The 17,716-nt window shown below is 46.7% G+C and overlaps 7 protein-coding genes and 1 non-coding gene across 8 annotated transcripts; 5 read left to right on the top strand and 3 right to left on the bottom strand.

Moving 5' to 3' along the window:
* The first annotated feature begins 272 nt into the window (after nt 1-272).
* On the top strand, nt 273-3,669 carry LOC117584852 (GMP synthase [glutamine-hydrolyzing]). The gene is made up of 9 exons (XM_034273992.1): nt 273-380; nt 438-742; nt 971-1,271; nt 1,340-1,436; nt 1,494-1,863; nt 1,927-2,119; nt 2,180-2,581; nt 2,650-2,841; nt 2,910-3,669. The coding sequence occupies exons 1-9, from the start codon at nt 291-293 to the stop codon at nt 3,009-3,011; spliced, it is 2,052 nt and encodes a 683-aa protein (XP_034129883.1). The 5' UTR covers nt 273-290; the 3' UTR covers nt 3,012-3,669.
* LOC117584879 lies at nt 771-907 on the top strand. The gene has a single exon (XR_004573882.1).
* A 424-nt stretch (nt 3,670-4,093) lies between the features above and the next one.
* Nucleotides 4,094-5,062, bottom strand: LOC117584853. The gene is made up of 2 exons (XM_034273993.1): nt 4,568-5,062; nt 4,094-4,510 (listed from the first exon to the last, which is right to left on the bottom strand). The coding sequence occupies exons 1-2, from the start codon at nt 5,000-5,002 to the stop codon at nt 4,301-4,303; spliced, it is 645 nt and encodes a 214-aa protein (XP_034129884.1). The 5' UTR covers nt 5,003-5,062; the 3' UTR covers nt 4,094-4,300.
* Nucleotides 5,063-5,515: 453 nt separating this feature from the next.
* Nucleotides 5,516-10,193, bottom strand: LOC117584833 (probable aconitate hydratase, mitochondrial). Its single transcript, XM_034273963.1, has 4 exons — nt 10,021-10,193; nt 6,769-8,406; nt 6,206-6,709; nt 5,516-6,146 (listed from the first exon to the last, which is right to left on the bottom strand). Exons 1-4 carry the CDS (start codon nt 10,051-10,053, stop codon nt 5,955-5,957), a joined length of 2,367 nt encoding a protein of 788 aa, XP_034129854.1. The 5' UTR covers nt 10,054-10,193; the 3' UTR covers nt 5,516-5,954.
* Nucleotides 10,194-10,260: 67 nt separating this feature from the next.
* LOC117584835 (5'-3' exonuclease PLD3) lies at nt 10,261-12,102 on the top strand. Its single transcript, XM_034273965.1, has 2 exons — nt 10,261-11,614; nt 11,679-12,102. Exons 1-2 carry the CDS (start codon nt 10,406-10,408, stop codon nt 11,946-11,948), a joined length of 1,479 nt encoding a protein of 492 aa, XP_034129856.1. The 5' UTR covers nt 10,261-10,405; the 3' UTR covers nt 11,949-12,102.
* On the top strand, nt 12,025-12,637 carry LOC117584836 (NADH dehydrogenase [ubiquinone] 1 alpha subcomplex assembly factor 2). Its single transcript, XM_034273967.1, has one exon. It carries the CDS (start codon nt 12,110-12,112, stop codon nt 12,563-12,565), a length of 456 nt encoding a protein of 151 aa, XP_034129858.1. The 5' UTR covers nt 12,025-12,109; the 3' UTR covers nt 12,566-12,637.
* On the bottom strand, nt 12,566-15,046 carry LOC117584834 (nucleolar complex protein 2 homolog). The gene is made up of 2 exons (XM_034273964.1): nt 13,966-15,046; nt 12,566-13,902 (listed from the first exon to the last, which is right to left on the bottom strand). Exons 1-2 carry the CDS (start codon nt 15,007-15,009, stop codon nt 12,622-12,624), a joined length of 2,325 nt encoding a protein of 774 aa, XP_034129855.1. The 5' UTR covers nt 15,010-15,046; the 3' UTR covers nt 12,566-12,621.
* A 146-nt stretch (nt 15,047-15,192) lies between these two features.
* LOC117584870 (exonuclease mut-7 homolog) lies at nt 15,193-17,680 on the top strand. The gene is made up of 3 exons (XM_034274021.1): nt 15,193-16,228; nt 16,291-17,276; nt 17,339-17,680. Exons 1-3 carry the CDS (start codon nt 15,471-15,473, stop codon nt 17,470-17,472), a joined length of 1,878 nt encoding a protein of 625 aa, XP_034129912.1. The 5' UTR covers nt 15,193-15,470; the 3' UTR covers nt 17,473-17,680.
* The last annotated feature ends 36 nt before the right edge of the window (nt 17,681-17,716 follow it).

Here is a 17,716-nt window from a genome sequence, read left to right as displayed (position 1 = left end):
CTGTTGGATGCACTACGTCGCGTCTGCCCTGGCTTTCTGCATGTTGAATGTTTCTACGAGTGCTCCACAAGCTATTACCGGTATGTGAGCGCGTCTCTTCTAAACCCTAGCCCCTATCTCCTATTCCTCGCTTGCAACCTTGTAGTCTCTGCTTCGATTACAGCCTCAGATCTGGTGCATATAAAGAGCCCAGAGCAATGCTAATCCAATGCTAGTCGAGATCTGATATTCACAGCGAACACTTCTCCACATCCTCTATACCATATTTGCAGTGCTGCAACGATAAAGAAATGAATTCAAGCATATTTCATGGCACAGCGGAGAATGGCCTGCGGCATGATAAGATTGTTATACTGGATGCGGGAGCACAGTACGGCAAGGTAAGGCATTCCTTTGTTATCCATAGTCTCAATATAATCTTGCTTTTTGCTTTACAGGTTATAGATCGCAAGGTACGGGAACTGCTTGTTGAATCGGATATATTACCCCTAGATACACCAGCGGCCACGATACGGAATAATGGCTATCGGGGCATCATCATTTCCGGCGGCCCGAATTCTGTGTATGCCGAGGATGCGCCCACGTACGATCCGGATCTGTTTAAGTTGAAAATTCCCATGCTTGGCATTTGCTATGGCATGCAGCTAATCAACAAAGAGTTTGGCGGCACCGTTCTTAAGACGGACATCCGAGAAGATGGCCAACAGAACATAGAGATTGAAACCGCGTGCCCGTTGTTCAGGTAAGCGAAAGGCCAAGAGGAAAATCCCATGGCAGCAAAAAGAAAGTGTTCAAATTGATGAAGCTTATTTGAGTGCTGATACAATGCTGCCAGAGTAATCTTTAATGCCAAGAACAGTTGAGTTTAGAGCAGTCTATAAACTGATCTACACGTGGCCTAACAATAGCTAGCATTTACATGTCGTTTTTTTTTTTAATTTCATTAATCTGGAAATCCTTTTACTTACAGCCGCCTCAGTCGCACACAATCCGTACTGCTCACCCACGGGGACAGCGTAGAGCGAGTTGGGGAGAAGCTTAGAGTGGGCGGTTGGTCAACGAATCGCATTATCACGGCCATCTACAGCGAGGTGTTGCGCATCTATGGCGTTCAGTTTCATCCAGAGGTGGACCTAACTATCAATGGCAAACAGATGCTATCAAATTTCCTCTATGAAATCTGCGAACTGAGACCAAACTTCACAATGGGCAGCAGAAAGGAGGAGTGCATACGCTACATTCGAGAGAAAGTTGGCAGTAATAAAGTTTTGGTAGTGTACACATACCTTAAGGAATAATTTGTATAATCCCTACATTGAGAAACCTTTGCTATTTGCAGCTCTTGGTCAGTGGCGGTGTGGATTCAAGTGTTTGTGCAGCCCTGTTGCGACGTGCCCTTTATCCTCATCAGATCATTGCCGTGCATGTAGATAATGGTATGCAAAATCATTCATTAAAAAGACCAATTCAATTGTAAATGTATAATCTTTCAGGTTTCATGCGCAAAAACGAAAGTGAAAAGGTGGAGCATTCATTGCGCGATATTGGTATCGATTTGATTGTCCGAAAGGAAATCTATACGTTCCTCAAGGGTACCACGCAAGTGAAGCGACCCGGCCAGTACTCAGTCGTTGAGACGCCCATGCTCTGTCAGACCTACAACCCCGAGGAGAAGCGCAAGATAATTGGTGATATATTCGTAAAAGTAACCAACGAGGTGGTGGCCTTTCTGAAACTCAAACCCGAAGAAGTTATGCTCGCCCAGGGCACCCTTAGGCCAGATCTAATTGAATCTGCATCAAATATGGTCAGCACGAATGCCGAAACAATCAAAACTCATCACAATGACACAGATCTGATTAGGTTAGAAATCCCCAAATCTGATCTTTAAGGCGTGCCTAATGGGAGAGTTTTCTTTTTTCGCAGAGAACTGCGCAATGCGGGACGCGTTGTGGAGCCATTGTGTGACTTTCACAAGGATGAGGTACGAGATCTGGGCAATGATCTGGGTCTACCAGCAGAGCTAGTCGAGCGACAACCCTTCCCAGGACCCGGTCTGGCTATCCGTATACTGTGCGCCGAGGAGGCCTATATGGAAAAGGACTATTCAGAGACTCAGGCAAGTACTAGGCTGCGAAATCATACAATAGACAGAATATGTAAGGCAATTTCTTTATAGGTTATTGTGCGTGTGATTGTGGACTACAAGAACAAACTGCAGAAGAATCATGCGCTCATCAATCGAGTGACGGGTGCCACCAGTGAGGTCGAACAAAAGGAGCTGCTGCGCATCTCTGCCAACTCCACGATTCAGGCCACACTGCTGCCCATCCGTTCGGTGGGTGTGCAAGGCGACAAGCGTAGCTACAGCTATGTGGTGGGCCTGTCCACGAGTCAGGAGCCCAATTGGATGGACCTTCTCTTTCTGGCCAAGATCATACCCCGCATTTTGCATAATGTCAACAGGGTATGCTATATCTTTGGCGAGCCCGTCCAATATTTGGTCACAGACATAACGCACACAACCCTCAATACGGTGGTGTTGTCGCAACTCCGGCAAGCTGATGCCATTGCAAATGAGGTAAAAGAATCTTTAATCCATATAGTCGGTGTCCAAATAATTGTTGGTATTCTTTGACTTATTTGTAGATTATCATGCAAGCTGGATTGTACAGGAAAATCTCACAGATGCCTGTCGTTCTGATACCCGTGCACTTTGATCGGGATCCCATCAATAGGACGCCCTCCTGCAGAAGATCGGTGGTGCTGCGTCCATTCATAACCAGCGATTTTATGACTGGAGTGCCAGCTGTTCCTGGATCAGTGCGACTGCCTTTACAAGTAAGTGTTGAAATTGTTAAACTAAATTGCGGGATTGATCTCTAAACTCTTTACTCGCTGCTGGACAGGTCCTTAATCAAATAGTGCGCGACATAACCAAGCTGGATGGAATCTCGCGGGTACTCTATGACTTGACCGCCAAGCCGCCGGGTACCACTGAGTGGGAATGATGCGCTCAAACCAAATCTTTCAACAGCCATTTCATAGAAATAGAGGAAACAATAAAACCGAACAGCAGCAATAGCAGCAGCCGTACGATGCGGGAGCTTCAGAGTACGACAAAAGCGAAGGATCATTCGAACGATTCAGTCTTGCCGCCCGATGCAAAGCGACGCTTGATAGCTGATCCCGATACCGATCTTGAACCTGATCCTCCCCCTATGAAGAGCCGCCTTTAAGAGAGAAAAACACGTGAAACGAGCGGAGTAACTGAAGCGTAAATACAACTATAGATAGTGGCCCGCTTTGAAACATCAACACATCAGGTTCTTAATATCGATAAATGTTTGTAATTAATGCGGAAATTAAGCAACATAGGAACGGCAAAACCCCCCAACCCCACCCCCTAAAAAATACTGATTATGTACATTTGCATGTTTTCTTCCTTTTATGAAAAGGAATTACCCTTACCCCCTTCCCTTCAAGCAAAAACCACGTAAAACAAAACAATTCATTTACGCATTTTTAGTTATATACATAAAGAATTATATGATATATATATCTTCGTACAGATATTAAATAAATACAAAAAGATGTCCCAGTTCTGAAAAGTTGTAAGAGGAAATTGTGTTTCCCGTGGCAAAAGAAAGGCATGTGTTTGCAAAACAGTAAAAGAAATACAAATTGTAAGAATATATAAAAATCAAGAAATATTATATTGTAAGGTAAAATTATGAATTGTTATAAAAAAAACGTCTATATTTAAAGAATGGCAAAAATACAAGAAACAAAACAAAAACAAAAACCAGATTACGATGATTCAAGAGAAAAATGTAATAAAACGAAAAAGCAATTTACAAGCTGGAATGCATATAATCATAGCTTGTCACAACTGGTGCTTTTAGAAGGCTGGAATTTATCCTTTCCCCAAGCTGACTTTCTTCCCCGCTCTTGCCTTTTACAAGCGTTTGTACTATTATTTCGACGCTCTGCCAGCAATGTACGAGAGGACGTCTCTAATACTCTTGGAAATCTTCAAAATATATACTTTTTGATTGTCAGTTTAAATTTAAATAATTTACATTTTCATATTAATAATGTTTTCCCTCCCAATAACATCTTCCAGCCCATTCCACATCTTCCTTTTTCCGCCAGAGATATACTTCAACGCTCGATGAAGCTATCGACATATCTCTTCTCCATTCCCTGGCTTGGCCTTATGGGTAGGCTGGCAATTATGTTTTCTTTAAAAGGTGTTTTTTCGTTCCAACTATTTCATGGTTATGTTGCAATTCTATTCTTATTTTTCCTCATTGCCGAAATCTGACAGGGAGCCACTGGTGGCCACCATCATCTTGCGAAAGGCCTCGTGCGAGAGACTTAGCCTGCTGCACTTGTTGTTCCTTATGTTTCCCAGCGCCTTTAGCTTGCTGGCATACGATGTCACTTTGCTGCAATCCTTTCTAGCGGAATTCAACATCAAAAAGCAAGCAGGTCTATGTGGAATGGACTATGGAAAGGGTATTCGGACTAAACGAATTGCAGTGTAGAAACTCTTGCTACTTACAGTCTCTGTGGTTACAGGAGATTTACCCCACTTTCTATCAAACATATGATTTAAGAATTGAAATTTATCCGAATATTCCAGTTTAGGCGGCAGCTCTATATCCGGCTGGAACTTGGCCTCTTGCTGATGTAGGCGCTCCAGTTCGACTTTATAGCGAAGTTTGTTAATCAGGAATTTCCAGCGATTAGTATCTGACTTTTTCTTCATCTTTCTGGCAATCTCCTTCCAGACTTTCTCCTTCACAGGTTTATCGAAAAATTCGCTATTACATTGATGCCACAAGCAGTCGTGGCCTTTGTACAGATCAATCAATTTGAGATATTTCTTCATTCGACGCGATATCTCTGGAGATTCTCCACTTATCGTTGAAACGGATGGCTTAGGGGGTATAAGTGTGAGACTCCTTGCTGCACCACCATGTCGCTTGCAATTCATTTTTCCGGTTGAGAATTTTGAATATTGTTAAAAAAAAAACATAAAAAACTAAATAAAATCTAACACATATTTTGACATTATGTTCGAATAAGATCGAACAATTTGAAAGTTAAAAGGTCATACAAAATTCATATTTATTCATAATCTATTAAATTCTTTATCTTGGCCGTTTGGATGGTAATCCGATACCTTTCAAGACCCTTCATTTTTTCTTATTTGTTTATTCTTTTCTGTGGTTGTAAATTAAATTCAATTGAAATCCCACAGGGCAACTCCAGAGAAACTCGAAGCATTAAAAATCTGTCCGAACTTGATACTACACTTGAATGTTTCATGTATTTATTTATTTAATATCAACTGTCTGGTACTCTCTTATGTCTTATAATTGATACAATTAGTTTAGTGCTGTGAAAACAAAGGTTGGTTGGTAGAACTCGGATATAGCGGGGGACATGCTCTTTGGGTTGGATTTTATTGTCCGTTATCGGGTTTCAAATAAAAGATTCACTTGAATACGTGTATTTACTTTAAGTTTTATTCGCACTTCATCGTTTTCATAGTCATTGCAATCTACAGATCTGCTCAGACAAGTTCGCAAAACATAATCAAAATCGATATCGAAGGACACATTACAAAGCAAGAACTACAAAATAATAATAATAATAATAGATGTTTGTATAATTATAAGTATGTATGCATGTATATAAAACTCTCTCTAATTCTCGCTCGGTACGTGCTTGAAAACATATTCCATCATTCACTTTTTCAAAAAACAGCACAAAAAAATCTATAAACAATTTGTAAAAACATTTTGAATAACAATACCATAAACTTGATTGCTTGCGTTGTGTGTCGGTCTGAGTGTGATCTGGGCTCTCATAGGAGCGGGTATATAGAATCGTTTCGGATACGGGGTCTGGGGGGATCTTAAGTAAGTTCAAGCTGCGCCAATTTATTGGGCGGCCAGCTCCTTCATGCGGTTAAGAGCGCTGCCAGCCTTGAACCATCCAATCTGCAGGTCATTCAATGTGTGATTTAGCTTGATCTTTTCGACCTTGTCGCCGTTCTTGACCTCGCACTCGACGGGCTTGCCAGGTGCCAAACCCTTCAAATTGAGCAGCGAAATCTTGCTCGTGGGTTGGATCTGTTTAAAGACAAAACTCTCAATTATTTTGGTCACATCAAATGGTGTGCCGGCCTTACCTTATCGTAATCAGCGGGATTGGCAAAGGTGAGGGGCAGGAGACCCTGCTTCTTCAGGTTGGTCTCGTGGATACGGGCAAACGACTTGACAATGATGGCACGGCCGCCCAGATGACGTGGCTCCAGAGCGGCATGCTCGCGGGACGAACCCTCGCCGTAGTTCTCATCACCGACGGCCACCCACTTGACATTGTTGGCCTTGTAGTCGCGGGCCACATCGGGAACACCGCCCCAGGAGCCATTGCGCTGGTTCTTAATGTTGTTCATCTCGTTATTCTCTGAATTGGTGGCGCCAATGAACATGTTGTTGGAGATGTTGTCCAAATGGCCGCGATACTTAAGCCAGGGACCAGCCGCCGAGATGTGATCAGTGGTGCACTTTCCCTTGACCTTGATCAGTACAGTCAAATCGGTCAGATCCTTGCCGTTCCACTTATCAAAGGGCTCCAGCAGCTGCAGGCGCGAAGACTTGGGATCCACAGCCACCGACACCTTGTCGCCAGACTGTCGAAGAAAACAAAGGATAGAATTGATAAGAAAACATAAATCTCATGGATACTCACTGTTGGGGGAGCGGTGTAGGTATCCTGACCGGGATCGAAGCCCTTGGCGGGCAGCTCATCGCCGAACGGGGCCTTCAGCTTGAACTTCTTGCCATCAGAGCCGGTTAGCTCATCCGTCAATGGGTTAAAGTCCAGACGGCCGGCAATCGAGAGGGCGGTGACCAACTCGGGACTGGTCACAAAGCAATGGGTGGCCGGATTGGCATCGTTACGTCCGGTAAAGTTACGATTGTACGATGTCACAATGGTGTTCTTGTCACCCTTCTTCACATCCTGACGATCCCACTGGCCAATGCATGGCCCGCAGGCGTTGGCCAGCACAGTGCCGCCGAACTTGTCAAACACCTCCGAGATACCATCACGCTCAATGGTGGCACGGATTTGCTCTGATCCGGGGGTCACATTGAAAGGTATCTTCGACTTGATTCCATGTGCCATGGCATCCTTGGCAATGCTGGCACAACGGCCCATATCCTCGTACGAGGAGTTCGTGCAGGAGCCAATCAGACCAACACGAATGTCCATGGGGTAACCGTTCTTCTTGGAGTTGTCCGCCAGCTTGCTGATGGGATGTCCCAGATCGGGGGTGAATGGACCATTAACATGAGGCTCCAGAGTGTCCAGATTGATTTCAATCAGCTCATCGTATTCGCAGTTCTTGTCAGCGGACAGGATTTTCGACTGGAACTTCTGGGCCTCGGCGGCAATGCCTCCGCGTCCGGTGCTCTTCAGATAATCGGCCATGCGGTTGTTGAAGGGGAAGAGCGAGGTGGTGGCACCGATCTCAGCACCCATGTTGCAAATGGTGGCCATGCCCGTGCAGGAGATGGAGTCAACGCCCTTGCCGTGGTACTCAATGATGGCGCCAGTGCCGCCCTTGACGGTCAGAATGTCGGCCACCTTCAAGATCACATCCTTGGGGGAGGTCCAGCCACTGATCTTGCCCGTGAGATTAACACCAATCACCTTGGGGCACTTGAGCTCCCAAGGAATGTCGGCCATCACATCGACGGCATCCGCACCGCCCACACCAATGCAGAGGCCACCTAGACCACCGCCATTGGGGGTGTGGGAGTCAGTGCCGATCATCAGCAGGCCGGGGAAGGCATAATTCTCCAGAATGATCTGATGGATGATGCCGCTGCCTGGCTTCCAGAAGCCCAGGCCATACTTGGCGCAGGTGGAGGCCAGGAAATCGTAAACCTCGCGATTCAGATCCTTGGCACGTGCCAAATCCTTAACGCCACCGATCTGCGCCTCGATCAAGTGATCGCAATGCACGGTCGAGGGCACGGCCACACGCTTCAGGCCGGACGAGATGAACTGCAGAAGAGCCATCTGGGCGGTGGCATCCTGCATGGCCACGCGATCAGGACGCAGGCGCAGATAAGAAGTGCCACGCTCAATATCCTGATTGGCGGGATCATCCAAATGCGAGTACAGCACCTTCTCTGACAGCGTCAGCGGGCGGTTGAGGCGACTGCGCACCACATCCAGACGCTTGTTCAGCTTCTCGTAGGGCAGAAAGACGTCCGAGTCGAACTTGGACAGAGCCACCTTCGAGGCCGAGTAGCAGGAGGCATGGAACTGGCGCACCATGGCTGCCTCGCTGACAACATTTTTGCCCAGTCTGCACACCTGAAAGACCAGATCAAGATCTTTTAATTAGCACATTTGAATCTTCAAAGTCAATAGTCTGGGAAGGGACAGTACGGCCTCTATACAACTGATCTATCTATTTAGTGGATTATTACCAAAATATCAAATAGGGTGCACACTGTACTCGTTTCTTTTTTTATTGAATCGTTTAGAGCGTAATAAACACTTGATTAACATGTCACGGGCCCTCTCAACATTAATTTGATTGAAGCAGCGTAATCAACGAAATGTGCAAATCGTAATTAGGAGCTGTTATTAGACATATACATTATACATACAAATGTATATGTACATATATACAAACTACATGCATATGTCTATGCTAGATAACGGTATGAGGACGGCCCAGCGTTATAGTTTAAGGATTTTGTTGAAATTAAGGTGAAGGCTTGTTAAAAATTGGTTCTAGAACTAAAATCTCTGAATCTTGGTTGCTATTGCCATGTTGACAGATATTATTAATTATATTTAGGAAATTGTCAAACACTGCTTGCAAAATCTTAAAATCTAAAATGTGGACGCGTATTTAGACTTGTTTACTGATCGTGGTGTGGACAGCTGACAGTATATTCCAGATGTATACGAATGTATATATACATACATATGTATGTATGTGCGTATGTATTTATATACATTTGCATAAGAGTCACGGGATTGCATGTGGTATTGTGAAAAATTATCCAGATCAATGAACTGTCCCAATATATATTTATACGTATAATTAATCTACATATAAACGAATAATGCACTGCACACCTTTATAGAAATAGTTCTGCATTAAATACAATTATATATTTATCAGATAAACGAATGATAAATCATTTAAATATATAAAAAGGCTAATATCACCCGATTAATCTCTACATTGCTGCAACATTCTAGAAACGAAACAAAGCCAAACAAAATTGACTTGGCAATTACGTCGAAAAATAGGGTCATTCACTTGTTGGCAAGTAAAAGTACAGTGAAGCCTTTGCAAAAGCCCTTTAATGGGTGTGGAATGTACTCCATGGACTAGCGCGTGATAGAATTCTTAAGACACATTTAATTGTAGCTATATTTAGTTGCACTATCTTGAATGTAAGTAAACCTGTCACAGATAAGACGAAATACGGCCGGACGCAAGATATATGCTGGGAATCTCCTGGTTAAATAACGAGGGCAGCGCAGCTGTTATGTAAATGCAAATTATAATATATCCAAAAAGATTTTAATTGAAATGCACCGGCCCCCCACTGATGCCGTCCCAGGGTCTAGTCTTTTCCAATCAAGATGCGTTTGGTGTTGTCGGTCAGAAGGGAATGTAAGCAAGGGAGGAGGGATGGAATCACAATCACAATGTACTCTTCGGTGTTAGGTAACAACTTTTGATTCCGTTTTTAGGTTAGAAAAGAGCTGTACAAAAATATTGGCCACTTTCCCCCTATTGTGTCCTGTATATGAATACGCATGATTTTTCGCGTTTACGAATTTTGCACTGTTCCTCCAGTCTTTATCAGATTTTATTGGTGTGCACGTAAATTTTGATTTTTATTGGAAATCGCACACGAGAGGCTGGGCAGGCAGAAGACAACCGCGGCGCAATCAACGTACCTGTGCCTGGGCACTCATTAGTCTCGCAGCCATTATTTCGCGTTTATTTGGTTAATATGCAAGTACGCAGAGCACACGTCGGAATTTGATTACAGCACAAAAATTCAAGTTCAGGCCCAGCCGTATATCAAAATTTTCAGCCCTCTCAGCCGGAAGATTTTAACACACAGAGAACAGAATCGCTGCTTGGGGCGCTGCTGCCGTGGGTTTATGCCAGTGTGCGAGGGCGTGCGCCGATAAGCGCTGGCCTGCGCTACCCAACACTACAGGGTTTGTTTGCGTAGGCGGGCAAACACATTTGTAGCAACTGTGCGAATAATAAATAAGTAAAACACGGGAAAAATGTTTGGTGAAGCGCAGTCAGAGTCAGCCAGGGTCGAGCGCCATGTCAGAGCGTCGAGGGGTGCAGGAAATACCCGTAGACTACCAGCCAGTGGCTACACAAGTAGATCACATTGCAAGCACCTCCTGCTGCAGGCGACCCAACTGCAACATTGCAGCGAGAGATGAGCGAAAAGTGTGCTGCTGTGGTCACGGGTACATTATACCCATTTTCATACTGTTCGTGCTTGTGCTGATAGTGCTGCTGTTGCCTTGGGAGACGTTCCACGGCAACGAGGGAGCACACGCAAACACCCCCGGGGCAGTTGAGGCCGCGTTTCCATGCCAACTCCAACTGGTGGAGTCCATACCCATTGGACTCAACTACACCGAGGGTAGTCCACAGTTCTTGAGCACCTTTAAGGCTTGGCAGCTGCTGCTTGGCAGGGCAAAGGCTAATTTGGACATTGCCGCACCCTACTGGACACTGCGAGGCGTCGGTGTCAATGACAGCAGCAGCACTCAGCATGGGGAGCAGCTCTTTCAGCGCCTGCTGTCCAATGGCGACGCTGGCAGGCCGAAGCTGCGTATCCGAATTGCCCTAAATCGCAGCCAGGAGAGTGTCTGGCATGCGGACGCCAGGATCTTTGCCAACTACGGTGCTGCCGATGTGGTGGCAGTGGAGCGGCTGCGCGTGAATTTCTGGATTGTGGATGGACAGCATTTCTATCTGGGCAGCGCCAACATGGATTGGCGTTCGCTCAGCCAGCGAAAGGAAATGGGAGTCCTGGGCCAAAACTGTCCCCATCTGACGCGTGATTTGGCCAAGATATTCAAAGCGTATTGGTACTTGGGCAGCAACGATGTCCCCAGCTACTGGCCCTGGAACTATCACACGCACATCAATCAGCGGCGACCACTTCTGCTGAATGTGAATATGAATTATACGATGCACGCATATGTCTCCATCTCACCGCCTTCGCTAGCAGCCACGGGGCGTGCCAATGAACTGGATGCCGTACTGAATGCCATCGAAAAATCCGAAGAGCTCGTTTGCATTGCTTTGGTAGATTATTATCCGCTATTGAGGCACCAAGACAAGCTGGAATATTGGCCGCATATAGATAATGCTCTTCGCAAGGCGGCCGTGGAGAGAGGAGTTGCCATCAAACTGCTCATTTCCTGGTGGAAGTATTCCGATCCAAGCGAAGATCACTTTCTGCGCTCGCTGCAAGCCCTTTCCCAGCTTAGGGATGATGTGGACATAGAAATTGTGGGTGCACTATAACAATGATATGAGCATTAACTAATCCTTCTAACTATGTTTCCCATTGCAGCGCCGCTTTGTGGTGCCAACCACAGAGGAACACGAGAAGATACCCCACGGGCGCGTCAATCATAATTCCTACATGATTACTGAGGAGATCGCCTATATTGGCAGCGCCAGCTGGTCGGGCGAGCAATTCATTTACTCGGCTGGCGTTGGACTAATCTTGCGCGACATGGACTACAATAACAACAGTCTTCGCACAGATTTGTTAGCTGTTTTCCATCGAGATTGGTTTAGTCCGTTTTCGCTGCCACTGAAGCACTATTTTCGCATTTGAATACATACCGCTCTACCTCAGGCACTTTGCAGCACTGTTCAGCCCATCAGCTGTTAATGTCATAACAAAAGTCATACCTAGCCTCTAAATTCATTCAATTCACCCCAATCTCAATTTAATTTTACTTCACATTTGAATAAAGACCAAACAAATCGCAAAGCATGGCCCAAAAGCCAACGAGAGATATTTTTGGCATTATTTTCAAAAATTTTTGGAAGTCATTGCGACCCCGACAATTCCGCGGCAACTACATTGGCGAAGACTATTTTGGCAACAAATATTTTGAGATCCCGGCAAATCCGGCGATTGGCAAACGCAAATCCTCGCGTTGGTTCGAGCCGGCTGACAAGGATGCATTCGATCAGGAGCTAACCGCCGAATGGGAGGCCTGGCTGCGCGGACGTCGTGAGGAGCCACCTACCCGGGAGGAGCTGGTGAAAAATCTCCAAATAATGGACATGAAAAAGCGAAACGCGGCCGAACTGGAGGCCACCTATGCAAAGGCCAAGGATGAAAAAGCCATGCCCAAGCAGGTGGAGGGCCCAACCATTGGCACGTTTCCCAAATACAAAGATTACGAGTTCATACCAGGACGAGATCCGCCAGAAAGGAAGTAGTCATATTTGAAATGAATTTTTAATGTGTAAATATATTAATTATGTAGCTTAATGTTCTACCAATCATCCAAATCCAAGTCCTTAACTATGTCCACAGCCGCACCGGACTCGTCATAATCATCGACAGCTGCCTCTGCCTCCGTTGGCTCTGGAATGGCAACCTTTTCGGTCGTCTTCTTCTCCGACTTGGCCACCTTAACCTTCTTCGGCTTGGGCTGCTCCAATTCTGATTCGTCATCATCATCGTCGTCCATGGGAATGCGCGGGCCATCCTCATCGTCTTCTGAGTCTGAGGGGAATAGCTCCAGTTCGCCGTTTTCGTTGCGCACGGGCACTCCCGTCTTGGCCGCCGGACGCTTCAGCTTCGGTACAGCATAGTCCGAATTGATGTCGTCCGTTTGGGCCGCCTGTCGTCGTTTCTTTGTCTCGTGTGTCTTCAGCCAGCTGGCATAATAGATGTCCAGAGGTGTGCGCTTGGTTCGTACCTGTTGCTCCCAAGCAGCCACCGCCTGAGCGTCCTTCAGGTCAAAGGTGACGGTGCTCTTGCTGCGCTGCTGCTCAATGAACTTGCTGCTCTCCTGGATCTTGTCCAGCAACTGCTTCAGCTTTCGCGTATAATTGGAATTGCGACACTCCTTGAGATAGGCCTTTATGGCCATCACAGCAGGCACAACCAAGTCACTGAAGGCCAGCGAGGCTGACTCGTGAGCGAGATATTCCAGCAACAAGGCACACACCTGCTCGATGACTTCATCGCGAAAACCGTTCTCCGCCAGCTGACCCTTGTTCAGCCGAAGGACACAGGTGAACTGCAGCGGCTTCATGGACACAGCCGAGTGTTTGCGATTGAAGGTATTGCTCCGCAGCACCTCCACAATCAACGGCAGAACCGGCACATAAGTCTGCGTCTCCTTGGAAAGCGAAATCAGCGTTTGCAGGCAGTGGAAGCGCAACGGGAAGTACTGAGCCGTAGGTATTAAGCGGATTACGCCCGTGGCAATGGTGACCAATGGATAGACCAGAGGCTGCAGTTGCGGCTTGTTGGTGCTGGCTCCCAGCAGATCCGCCCATAGTCGAAGCGAGTTTATAAACTGCCAGTTGTAGACGGCCTGGAAGCTGTCCTTCTTCTTCAGGATCACCGCATTTCGCAGGTGAATGGCCAGCTGGCGGATGTACAAGAACGCATGCTGATAGCTCACGTTCAAGTCCAAGGCAAACATCTCTACCAGCGAGCGGCGCATAAAGTTAATGCCCGGCAGTGTATTGGGGGAGACAAACTTGGAGTTGCGCACATAGGCCAGGTACATGGCCTTCAGGACATGATTCAGCATTGTGCCCTGAACGAAAGAGGAAGCGAAAGATTGATATTTCAGTCAAGGAAGAACTCTATCTGTACGCACCTGTTGGTTCCTTGTTATCTTTAGGATGCAGAGAAAGGCTAGCACGCGAACAGTTTCATCGCCCGTCGCCCAGAGTACAATCAAACGCTTCAGTATGGTCTTGCCCAGTGTTGTGAAGGGAGCAACCATGCCAGCCATCTGATGCAGGTGCTTGAGCAGCACGCTCAGTATATTCGCGCTCGATACCTGCTCCACGAGACGTATCAGATCAGTGAGGTAGTAGCGCAGACAGCCGCGGACCTTGACCCACTTTTTGTGCTTGTGCAGCGGCAGGCTGCTGTTGGGCCTCACGCCCAGCACACGGATAATGGCCGGCTGCAGGTGCAGCACGCACAGCTGGATAACGCCATTGAAGGAGGCTGCTCCTACGACTTTAAAGGCGGCAGCATTTGGCTGGTTCTCACCACCGTCCGCGCCATCAGCGGAGATGCTGGCCAGGGCCGAGTTAAAGGCCTGGATCACTTTGCGCACAATGTCAATGGATACATTGGCCTGGCCCAGCTGCTGCTCCCACTGCCGCAATAGGTTTAGGGTGACCTTTTGAGTACCTCCGGCAGCAGCGGCTTCATCCTCGCCCTCGCCATCCTCCTCAAAGTCACTCTCATCGCTGGCCACAGCCAAATCGTCACTGGGCTTGTGGTACTTCTCCTCGTTTTCCTCGTCATCACCACTGTCGCTATCGGCGTCTTTCTGCGCCCCCGTCTCTTTCTCATCTTCGTCCTCGTCATCATCATCGCTGTCCATTAAATTGAAATCCAGCAGCTTCTTGTCATTTGTCTTGAGAAACTCGTAGAACTCTGGATCTATCTGCTTGAGACCCTCTAGATCCTCTTTGTGTGATTTCTTCGACCCCTTCTTTGGGGGCTTCACATTTTTGGTGGCCACCACCGGCTTCTGTTTGGGTTTCTTGGCAATCTCCATCCCATCATTAGGTTTTTCTGTTTTGTTCACAACAGTCTTTGTTTTGGCCTCCTTTTTGGGCTGTTTTTTACTGATGCCAGCCTTGGGTTTGCCCAGGGATTTCACTTTCTTTGCCACCTTCATTTTTTTGTATAGCAAAACTAAAACAAAATGCACGTGTGCCGCCTATTTAGTGCTGCCACACCGCTCAAAAATACCATTTGCTGCACAAGCAAAACAGTGATGCCATCGTTGTACGAATAGTTATAGCACTATCACATACTGAATGGTGTATATAGATGTGACAGCTCATACAAGCTAATCGTCACCGCGGGCAGAGCAAAATGAGGTCCCACAATCTCTGCCAACATGTTCGCCTAATGCCGTAGAACGTTTTGCGTTTACGTTTCGCTTGTATGAACTAAAATCCTATCAACAGAAATAAAAAAAAAAAAAAAGTGACCAAATATGCGCATATCTATCCACTGTTGTCGCCACAGAGTTGCCAGCTTGTCTTTTTTTTTTTGCTCTGCGACTCGGCGAGTGGCAGTCAAAAGATTTCGCGAATTTTGCAACTTGGGCCAAACTCCTGGCCCACCGCAGAGATGGCTAAGAAAATGTACAACGCTATTCCCGGCGGCTTCGAGGACGACGAGGACGAACTCGAGCACTACATGACAAACTTGAAAATAAAGCGCTTGGAGAACATTACAACAGGTGCTGGAATCAATGGAACAAACTTTGATGCCACATTGGACGCTGAAGCGCAGGAGTTCTTCACTGTGTTTCGCGAAAAATGGAACATGTACAGCAATAACAAGTCGCCCCACCTGGGCCGGGATCTCGGCAATGCTCTTAAGGACCACAAAGAGCCGCTGCTGCTGGCTTTGAAGATCTTCGCAAATTGTCCCGACTGCAGCAACATAAAGCCGAAAAGCCTGTCACACTTTGTGCTGGACAAAGTGTGCAAGCTGCACCAGGATTATCCGCAGCTGGATTGTGATGAGAACACTAGCATGATAGCATTTAATTTCGTGAAGAACTCGGGCGTGCTCTCACTCAACAATGCCATAATCAAGGCATATCGCCTGCATCAGATACGCCAGCTGCTGCTGCCCAAGCTGCGCGAGATGCTGGACGCTGGCCAGTACAAGGAGGTGGCCCAGTGGGCCATCAGCCTGCAGATGGCACACGAATTTGATATGCTAGAGCTGGCGTTTCCACTGATTGCACAGGAGAAGCTGCCTCTGGCCGAAGTGTACCTGGACCAGGCGACATCCCAACGCCTGCCGTTTGTTAAGTTTCTTGACTCGCTGCTGCACAAAGATAAGTCCGTCTTTGAACTGTGCGAGCCCATTCTGGAGTGAGTAATAGTCCTCATGTGTAACGCGTTCAAACATTTAAGTATTTCCATTTCCACTGCAGTCGCTACAAGAATTTGAAGGTCTCACATAATGTGCTGAGTTATCGCCCCATGTCGAAGATGGTGTCTCGCCTGGCAAAGAAATATGGCTTCGATGATGGCGTCACACCGAACTTCAAGTTTACAAAAACCTGCGGCTACTTGCATTATCTGTTTCGAGAGTACGAGAAGTCGCGCATTAATCTGGCCAGCTTTCGGGAAATGGTTAGCGTGCATGCCTCCGATCATGCCTTGCAGGTGGAATTTGTCATATATGTGGCGGGGGCTCAAGATTCACGCAACGAGGCCGTCTACTGGTACAAAGAGTTCAAGCTGAAGCCCAAGGATTTTCCGCACGACATTATATCGCAGATCTCACGCGGCATTAACGAAGAGGAAGCCCCTCAAACCTCCGATGATAATGGAGCCACTTCTTCGGGCATTGGCTGTGATATGTACCTGACCATGGATCTGCCAGACGATTGTCTGCTCATTGTGGACACGGCATCGCAGTTCCAGCGTATGCTTGGCCATCTGAAGCGAGAACATATCATATACATGGACTCGGAGTGGGTGCAGAATGTGTGCGGAGATTGTCAGCTCTGTCTGCTGCAGATAGCCACCGTGCGCAATGTCTACCTGATCGATTGCCTGGCCAGGCAGAGCATCACGGCGAATCACTGGCGTGCCCTCGGAGCGGATGTATTCAACAACATGAACATCCTAAAGGTGGGCTTCTCCATGTACAGCGATCTGATGGTGCTGCAGCGTTCGTTGCCGCTGCAATTGCGCCTGTTGTTGGCGCATCATTACCTCGATTTGCGCAGCCTTTGGCTGGAGCTGAAGAAGCAGCGCTTTGGCATTGAGCTGCCCTTTGGCAATGTCAATCGGGCGGGCGATGCTCTGTCGGATTTATCGCTGGTCTGTCTGGGCAAGAAGCTAAACAAGTCAAATCAATGCTCGAACTGGGCCAATCGTCCGCTCCGTCGCGAACAAATATTATATGCAGGTAAGTCCTTGTCAGTCCCATCCATTGGATCAGAAATATTAATGAACTATTCCCTTTTGCAGCCATTGATGCTCGTTGCCTGATGCTTATTTACAACACGCTGCTGAATCGCGTGCCCAACATTAATGTGTTAATAGACAAGAGCATTGCAAGCAACAATTTCCTGAAACGCGGCGGCAATGCCAATGTCAAGTGATCACCGATCATCCCAGAATACGGATACCTCTCAGCCCTTGTCTGGTGATTCTCCTAAACCCTAAACCCCCTACCATCTTAATCGTAAGTTCAATGTTAAAGTTGAAGAGTATTTAATAATAAGTTTAATTAGAGTTATTAATCGTGGTCTAATCGACAAATCCAATGTATTGAAAAATCAAAAGCAACAAACCCAGAATGAAGAAATTAATTATTATTAAACTGGAATAGATTTTGCTGTTTTC

This window comes from Drosophila guanche, unplaced genomic scaffold (assembly GCF_900245975.1).
Source record: "Drosophila guanche unplaced genomic scaffold, DGUA_6, whole genome shotgun sequence".
Classification (NCBI taxonomy): Eukaryota; Metazoa; Arthropoda; class Insecta; order Diptera; family Drosophilidae; genus Drosophila; species Drosophila guanche.
The sequence above is the reverse complement of the archived record's forward strand: the minus strand, read 5'-3'. Positions and strand labels throughout refer to the sequence as shown.

What these genes read in the sequence shown, in the direction of transcription:
- LOC117584852 (XM_034273992.1), top strand. Translation starts at nt 291, where the DNA reads ATGAATTCAAGCATATTTCATGGCACAGCGGAGAATGGCCTGCGGCAT. An exon ending in TTGGCAGTAATAAAGTTTTG is followed by an intron (nt 1,272 to 1,339) that starts GTAGTGTACACA and finishes TGCTATTTGCAG; the next exon opens with CTCTTGGTCAGTGGCGGTGT. An exon ending in TGCCGTGCATGTAGATAATG is followed by an intron (nt 1,437 to 1,493) that starts GTATGCAAAATC and finishes ATAATCTTTCAG; the next exon opens with GTTTCATGCGCAAAAACGAA.
- LOC117584853 (XM_034273993.1), bottom strand. Translation starts at nt 5,002, where the DNA reads ATGAATTGCAAGCGACATGGTGGTGCAGCAAGGAGTCTCACACTTATA. An exon ending in CTCCTGTAACCACAGAGACT is followed by an intron (nt 4,511 to 4,567) that starts GTAAGTAGCAAG and finishes CCCTTTCCATAG; the next exon opens with TCCATTCCACATAGACCTGC.
- LOC117584833 (XM_034273963.1), bottom strand. Translation starts at nt 10,053, where the DNA reads ATGGCTGCGAGACTAATGAGTGCCCAGGCACAG. An exon ending in TAATGAGTGCCCAGGCACAG is followed by an intron (nt 8,407 to 10,020) that starts GTACGTTGATTG and finishes CTGGTCTTTCAG; the next exon opens with GTGTGCAGACTGGGCAAAAA. An exon ending in ATCCCGCTGATTACGATAAG is followed by an intron (nt 6,147 to 6,205) that starts GTAAGGCCGGCA and finishes GTCTTTAAACAG; the next exon opens with ATCCAACCCACGAGCAAGAT.
- LOC117584835 (XM_034273965.1), top strand. Translation starts at nt 10,406, where the DNA reads ATGTCAGAGCGTCGAGGGGTGCAGGAAATACCCGTAGACTACCAGCCA. An exon ending in ATGATGTGGACATAGAAATT is followed by an intron (nt 11,615 to 11,678) that starts GTGGGTGCACTA and finishes TTCCCATTGCAG; the next exon opens with CGCCGCTTTGTGGTGCCAAC.
- LOC117584836 (XM_034273967.1), top strand. Translation starts at nt 12,110, where the DNA reads ATGGCCCAAAAGCCAACGAGAGATATTTTTGGCATTATTTTCAAAAAT.
- LOC117584834 (XM_034273964.1), bottom strand. Translation starts at nt 15,009, where the DNA reads ATGAAGGTGGCAAAGAAAGTGAAATCCCTGGGCAAACCCAAGGCTGGC. An exon ending in AGATAACAAGGAACCAACAG is followed by an intron (nt 13,903 to 13,965) that starts GTGCGTACAGAT and finishes TCTTTCGTTCAG; the next exon opens with GGCACAATGCTGAATCATGT.
- LOC117584870 (XM_034274021.1), top strand. Translation starts at nt 15,471, where the DNA reads ATGGCTAAGAAAATGTACAACGCTATTCCCGGCGGCTTCGAGGACGAC. An exon ending in CTGTGCGAGCCCATTCTGGA is followed by an intron (nt 16,229 to 16,290) that starts GTGAGTAATAGT and finishes TTTCCACTGCAG; the next exon opens with TCGCTACAAGAATTTGAAGG. An exon ending in CGAACAAATATTATATGCAG is followed by an intron (nt 17,277 to 17,338) that starts GTAAGTCCTTGT and finishes TCCCTTTTGCAG; the next exon opens with CCATTGATGCTCGTTGCCTG.